This window comes from Eurypyga helias, unplaced genomic scaffold, assembly GCF_000690775.1.
Source record: "Eurypyga helias isolate BGI_N326 unplaced genomic scaffold, ASM69077v1 scaffold30874, whole genome shotgun sequence".
Classification (NCBI taxonomy): domain Eukaryota; kingdom Metazoa; phylum Chordata; class Aves; order Eurypygiformes; family Eurypygidae; genus Eurypyga; species Eurypyga helias.
In genome coordinates, this window is record NW_010248631.1 from 11,197 (window position 1) to 19,150 (window position 7,954).

A 7,954-nucleotide genomic window follows, 5' to 3' on the forward strand; every position below is an offset into this window, starting at 1 on the left:
ACAATGGTATTTTCAAAGCTTTTAGATCCCATTATACATTTCATTTTACTGTGTCAGAAAGGCAAATAATTTTGTCTGTTCTTAGGCTATTCAATGTTATTAGGAATGAAAAATCCTCTCCCTAACGAAAAATCATGTTCTGATTTATCATGATTATTCTAGCTCTTTAATTCAGTACACATGGTGCAATAGTACTGCTGCAATTAAGTCATCAAAGCAAAGGCTACTGGGGAAAAAGTACAGAGGGAGTATATCTTTTCCTTGTCACTAGCCTAGACCTTCATCAGTGGTGGGGAAGGACCTGGAGGAGTCTTAAGAAGGAGCCAGAGACTCCTGAAGAAGACTGTGAGCTGATGAGCTGATGCAAAGAATTTGAGGGATAAAATCCTTCCTTTCCCAAATGACTGGTGATTTCCTATGCCAGAAAAAGTCTAAATGCTTGATTTGTATGAATTTTACTCACAGCAACAAATGCAACAAACTGTAGTTAACATTCAAGAAACATAATGCAAAATCAAGAGAAATGGAAACGTTCTGAGTGATCAGTTCCCTGACCTGTTGGGTTTTTTTTTTCAGCCACTGTATTTAAATCACACATAATCTCAAAGATCTTTTTGCAGTGTAGGAAGACAAATATTTGTTGGTTAACAGATGACCCCTGCTGGTGTGCAGAATCAAAAAAATCTATGCCAACTGTGATCGATTCAACTAAAGGAAACCCAAACCTATTTATTTTATTTTCCAGCCTCCTTTGTGCATATTTGCCTGTGGTTTGCACTTCACTTTGATTAATCCCATCACTCAATCAAGATGGTATATCTTCAGGCTGTTTATTGAAGGATTATATGTTGCCCTTCTTTCTTACTCTTCACTCTGTAATCAACCACATGCTCTTAATTTATCAATAGCATCTTCTCGTCTCTGCTCCATGTGTACAAAATTTTCCATGTGTACAAATTATTTTCAAACAAGTTCCAGGTGACCTTCTTGTCTCATTGTCTGTTTATTTGCAATAGGTGATTACAACAGCTTCTGGTTTCAGTGCTTCTGCACAATTTGTGGTGCTATCATATTCAGACCTTCATCAGTAATGCTGTCATTATTGGCATGTTTTTTCCTTTTTTCTCCTACTCATTTGACTAACTTGACCTAACTTGAACCTAAAACTAACTTTTACAAGAGTTCACTGAAAATTCACATTATTTGGCCAACAAATGCAGTATCTACCTTTAACCAGGATCACTTTAGCTTGATAGGAACAGTCCATCTGTTTTCAATTGGTATTATCATCACAGTTCTGCACAGTTGTACTGTCTTCTCTTGGAAATTCACTCAATAACCCCAGTCCTCTCACCACAGCAGGGATGAGAGCATTGGGAATGGGGTTGGGTGAAGCATTCACATCAATATGCTGATAAGGCTACTTTCTAGCGCTAAATGAAGCTCCTTTATTCAACACAAGAATAAATAATAATAATAATAATAATATTCTCACATACCAATATAACAAGTTAAATCAGCTTTATATCTGAGATCACACCTCAAATTTTTTTCTCTAGAAAATGTTGCACACACTTTCATTTCTAGAAATAACGCATTCCACATTGTGAACTGTTTGTGTTGTTCTTTGTACATTGTGACTCTCTTGGATATCCAGGAAGGGACTTTCCCCATAGGCATATTTAACTAGATTGTTAAAGATAAATATTTCTGATGTAAGCCCACTGGAGATGTGCAACAGTATACTGTCATCTCTTTTGGTAGGAAGGTCCACATTCATCATCCAGCTATCAGGACAGTTCTGCCTCTGGTAGAGTTCTGTTTCCCAAGCTTTCTCTTACTAGTCAGTAGCTTGTGGACCAGTTCAGCTGTCATCCCTAACAGAGAGAAAAAAAAATTAAAACACCCTTATTTGCCTCAAATAACTGCTAAAGTCTTGTCACTTTGGATTACATTTTATCTTGCCTTCCAGCTTCTTGTTAAATTTAAAAGTATGCATTCCTCATAGAAAACTTTGTGCAGCTTATAATATGTCCCAGAATTTTCATTTCTTCCTTTTCATTTCTTCTTTCCATTTCATTTAAGTATTGCCATGTTACTTTCCAGCAACATTTCTGCCTTAGGGACCTTCACCTTAATCACATTCTGGTTGTATTAACTCTGAGGCTTAAATAGAAGTGTTTCTTCAGTCCTCTCCTCCGTCACGTAGAGCTATCTCAGTGCATCTATTGCAAGATGTAACCTTTTCTGAAGCCGAGATATTATTTCTCTACATTTTTGAGGACAACTTTATAGACATCAAAACTTCTCTGGAATAAAACTTCCATGGACTTTAAATTACATGGTGAAAGAGATAACAAAAACAAAACAAGCAAATAAATAATGTTATATCTGTGTTTCTAGTGGATGTTTAGTACTTACCATTCTATGGAAAAGCTTTCTGTACACAGGTACATGCAAACACAGGAAATGGAACTGGTTTGGGGTTTGGTTTTGGTTGGTTGGTCTAGTTTTGTTTTTCTGCATTGAATGTTGTTGCAAACATTAACATTGATGTCATGAGACCTTGTGGAATCTATTTCAGGAAACAGGTGGTCAGTAATTTTATTTCATTTGCCTAATGACCTCCACAGCCTCAGTGAGGCCTGCAGGTAGGACTTACCTGGGATCCAAGAACCTGTATAAAGGAGAACATGTGGGCATGAAACTTCAGTTTCATGTACAGAGGGCTGCATATGTATCTGTTTTCTGAGAGATGATGTTTAGAGCCAACTGTAATGCTGAAGTGATACTTTCATTTAGAGACAGCAGCACTGAAGGATTGAAACTGGAAACCTATGAAAATTTGCTATCATCATCATCATGTCCTCTTTTCCCTTTTTTAATTAAATAACTTAATTAAGACAGTAATTAGCAGTAGTGTATCAACATAGAGATACAGTATCTGGGCATTTTTCTTAATAATTGTTTCAGTTATGGGTTTTCTGCCTTGCTCAGTATCTAGAATTCCTCATTTATATGGCATGTTTATGTTTATTTTTAAATGTTAAGACTACAGTATACTACAAAAAAGGCAAAAGTTTATCACGGAGTTAAGGTACTAGATAGGAATTCAGGCATTTCACTGAATCCCACTGGTTCTACAGGTTTTCTTTGTGACCTTGAGCAAACCACTTAATCTCTCTGTACCTCTGTTCCTCATTTATTTTTTAAAGGATGATAATATTTCTTCTGTCTCTGTATTTACATTGCAAACTCCTTTTACTCTGTTTAATATGATTCTTGTTGCAATAAGGTTCTTATCTGAGAATTCTTATAGAATTGCTTTTATCTACATAAAAAGCAATATATTCTGTATGATAGGTTACCCTGTATGACAGATAGGTTATCGTGAGCTATGATCTGGCTCTATAAGGAGTTACTATTATTATTAGCACACCAGAAGTGTGTTAGAGACTCAGTCAGACTCAGGGTTTCCATGTTGCATGGCTCTTTTATCAGGAGATGATAGGCTGGTCTTAAAAAGGTTTTCTCTATAGCAGTAAAATAAATGTGCTTGGGAATAACTGTTCTACCACCCTTGAAGACAACCAGTATGGAGTGACCTGCATCCACATGATTAAACAGCCAGCAGTGAGGCAGGCTGCATGCATGCTCTCGGTTGGGAATGGTCCCTGGCTTGCTGTAGCTCCCAAAGTGTACCCTGGAGTTACACAAGAGCTTTCCAGGCCAAAAATCTAACAATATGGGCAGGACAAAGAAACATTTGCAGGTTCTTTGTAACAGTGGCCAGTCAAACCTTGCACTTTCACTACCCATTCTGCTTCTGTATATAGTTATATGCTTATAATAATCTATCTCACTCTTGCTCGATGCAAATCCTAAAGCTGGAAGAGAAAATAGTGAGCTGCAAAACTAGCTTTACTAGTACTAAAACATAAGAAACATGGTATCAAAAATTTCCAATAAAAATTCAGAACAAAGCAGTTTCGGTTGAAACTACTCCATAATGCAATAAACATTCCCTGTTTGAGAAAGTGAGGCTGTTGATGAGTAGTTCAGGTTCATTCAGTTCATATTTATGCTTTTTTGTATCAAGAGGATCAATGCGGTGATTAAAGAATTCATTTAGCAGGTAGACACTATGGTTTTACATCCCCTGAGCCAGTGAGAGAATTTCAACTTAATTCTCCTGGATATTTATGAGAAAGCCCAGGATGGGTAGAGAGTGAAGAACCAGGTCACCTTTGGCTGTGCTCTGAAAGGAGAAGCAGATCTTACTCCTCAGTTCTTGTAAGAAGTTGTTAGTCACGCAGCTCTGAGTCTCCTAAACAGGTCTCCTAAACAAGCCACATGCCTAGGTAAGAGTCAGGTTAAAGACAGAGTTTTACTCAGTGCTTCCTTCTACATTACCTAGGGACCTCCTGGCTATTCTGGTTGAATCTTCCTGAAACCAGTTAGCATCTTTTGACTCCTGCCTGCCTCCTATCTAAAGTATTTAAAGCAAAAGCTCATTTGTGGGCTTTAGATGGTCTCTGGAGCACATCAGTAAAGGGAATTTAAGTCTATGTTTTGGTGTTGCTGGAATCTGGGTATATATTCATGCTCGGTTCAAGGATGCCAGTTTGTGTCCCATTAAGCCTTGAGGTGACAGCCAAGGCTGATGTCCGGCAGATGAGGTGCTTAAGAGATTCTCCAGAGAGCAGCCCAAGTGGCTGCCCAGCACATGGAGAGCTGATAGGACGTGCTGGTATTGAAAAATCATCGTTCTGCCTACCCCAGTTACATGCTCCTCAGGTCTGTCATCATGGGCTTGCTGGCACAGATCAGGAAATACGGTTTTAGATTTCTCTACAACTTACACTAACAATAATAGAGACATGGTAAACATGCCCCCATATGCTGTGTCACAGGACCTGCAAGCCTGACTCCTGGTTACTGCTGCCTCACTTGGCAGCAGAGCATTTAAATGTCTGTTGAAATCTAGCCCAGGTTGATTCTGACGGGCTTAAAGTCTAAGCATATTTACCTAACAAGAGACCCTATGACAATAAAAGCCTTCACACAGTCCAGACCCACAGTGTGTCTATCAGCCAGCCCTAGTAATGGTGGGTGTAACTGAACTGTCACTTCCAGATTATGATCCTATCCCAAATATACTGCCTGACATTACTGTGTGGGACAGAAAAACAGTAGCAAGCAAAAAAGTTTTAACTATTTATTTTACAGTTTGAAATGATTTTGCAAGTGTGGGTTAATCACTTGCAACAAATGATTAAACATTACCCTGCATATTGCTTTCTGATGAGTGTTTTATGTGTTCTTGTCTCTGCAGACTGAAGAAGTCCTGAAGATTGATGGAGGGCCATGCTATTCAAACAGCAGGCGTTGCTGAGACAGAAGCTCTTTGTGCTAGGCAGCCTTGCTATTGGAAGTCTCCTATATCTAGTTGCCAGAGTTGGGAGCTTGGATAGGTAAATCATTAAGTAGCTGCTCTTTTAATTGTAAATGAGCTCAGATTGTCTGCGTTTTCGCTTCAAGGATCTGATTTCTTTTATTGTTTTATTTTGTCTTTAGTGTCTACTCATGTGTAGAAAGATTGTTCTAGTAGTGGTTTTCATTGTTTTTTTCCTCCTCTTTGGAGAAGAGAGTAGGAAAACAGTTGAGGGTCATCACTGTCAAAGCATTTCTAACTGTCCATTTGTATTCTAAGCACATTGGCACTTGTTTTCAGAGAAGAAATAAAACATCATCCAGTAAAAATGTCATTACAGTAGCTCATTTTTGTCTGTGTGCATCTGTGTGTTGACCTCTAGTTTCAGCAAAACAGTTATGATGTATTTATATAGAATCTTTTCCAAATTTATGAGCAAGCAATTAATGCGCTACAGTGGTAGTTAAAATTAAGTATGAGCCTGCAGAGTAGCTCGTCAAGTTTTGAATACTATTTCACTTGAAAGATTGCTTCAGGGTTTGAGAATTTTAACTATGTTAATCATCCAGTATTTTCTGGAGCTGAATGTGCTAAATAAGTAGGTCTTCACTGCAAATGATTTCCTGGAGAGCAGTAGAAAACCCAGCTGAGGAAATTGAAGAGTATTTGGCACTTTTGACCAGTATGAGTCGTGAATGGTTATTGACAGTGCAACAGTAGCACTACCTGCACTGACACTGCTGTCTCTGTCACCTTCAAAACGATCTGGCATTGCTCTGGTAGGTGCTACACAGAAACAGGATTAAAAAAAAAAAAAAAAAAGAAAAGATAAAGCTGTTTTGAAAGAATAAATGCAACAAGACACTGGGATTTCCAGAAGCTGGTAGACAGCTTGCCTGTGCTAATGGTGTATTAGTGCTCTTCTTTTAAATGACAGTGGAAAATATTAGTTGAGTTCAAAATTGTGACACAATGCTGTGTGAATATGCAGTGCATGGAAAGTGAATTGAAAACAGCGCCACCTATTCTCCATTGCCAGGTAATGTCGAGCTCCATCTGAGGTCACTGGGTGCCTTCTTCAGCTGCTTAATCCCACTTCAGAAGAAGAGAGAGACCATGTACTCAGTTAGGGCATTGCAAATTAAGCCCCAGTATTTATATCTTCTTTCCCCGGTGGTCAAAGCATCTCTGATGCTTCAGAGGTGAACACTTCACTGAGACTAATGTGATTCTGTAAATGGAGGCAGAATTCCTTACTGGTCCCTGTAAAAGTATATTTTATGCTCAGAGGCATGAAATCTAATTAACCTTGTGCTATTATCTATGCTTGCACATCTACAGAATTTACTGATGGCTATAAAATTATCTCGCCACAGTATTTGACTCGCTGACCTCCTGCGGCAGTGAATTCCACCGGTTTCATATATAATGTTGCCAATGGCAGTAAAATTCAGTTTCATTCTCTTGTATTACCCAGTATGAAAAATGCCACCGTGCTAAAACACAGTCCTTTATCTGGACTGGTTATGAAAGAAGAGAAGAGGAAGCACTAGAAAGGATAAGACACAGATGAATTAACTGGAAATGTTCTTCTGCCTCAGCATGAGGGCACAATCCAAACGTTTTGATTTTGCCAGTAAAAGGACACTGAGTGCCTTCAACAGACTTTGGAATAACTAGTTGTTCAGGAGGAAATCCAGATTCATTTATGTTTAATTTATGCTGATCCAATTTGAACAAGAGAGCTGGGGATAGCCCACATTTAATAGCCTCAGATTAGGCTCTTCAATGGAAATGTTTGGGTTTTCTCAGGTCCAAAGGAAAATCAGCACTAGTTTATCTGATTCACGGAGTCATAAATTTAGATGAGCTGAGCACTCCCCTCCAGGGGAGGGCACCTTCCTTCAGATCCTGAGTGCATGGAGCTACCTCCCATGTGGAAGCTCAAATAGATTCTGTGCCTGGCACTTTTGAGATCTGGATTAATGACTCATTGGCAGTATGGGGAGCCTCCGCCCCCGATTTCGGTGTTCCAAACTGCTCCTGCTGGAACCAGGCTTAGAATCCTATGCCACAGTGACACCTACATTAGAAGCCAATTAGCACATAGTCTAGAGCAGGAGAGACATGACTGCTGCTTGCCATTAAGATTATCCAGCCTTATTTAAGCTGTTCTGAAATTTGTCAAAAATACAGTTCTCTAAGATGAATTGCTCTATGATGGGTTTTCTCAAGATGAATATTTGTGAAGTTTTACTGTAGCAATTTGAGAAATTGCCTGTTTTGGGAGAGCAACTTCAGTGATACAATAAATGTCATACACTCTTTGCAAAGGACTCTGTTATTTTAATGGAAAAAATGACTCAGAGAATCAAAAATATTAACCTGTTGCGATATAACAGTAAATAGTTACATCTGGGGATTCAACTACCCAGATCTGACAGCCTGCTTAATACCACTACTGCCAAGATCTTTTAAGTGATATTTTTTTATTTTTTAGAGAGAGGATAAGAAAGGGGA

The 7,954-nt window shown here is 38.6% G+C and overlaps 1 protein-coding gene across 1 annotated transcript in view; it reads left to right on the top strand.

Moving 5' to 3' along the window:
- Positions 1-5,367: 5,367 nt before the first annotated feature.
- The window catches only part of HS3ST5 (heparan sulfate (glucosamine) 3-O-sulfotransferase 5), a 6,499-nt gene continuing 3,912 nt past the window's right edge, over positions 5,368-7,954 (top strand). Inside the window, exon 1 of the mRNA XM_010151131.1 lies at positions 5,368-5,474. Within this exon, the coding sequence (XP_010149433.1) occupies positions 5,368-5,474 (107 nt within the window). The remainder of the gene's footprint in view (positions 5,475-7,954) is intronic.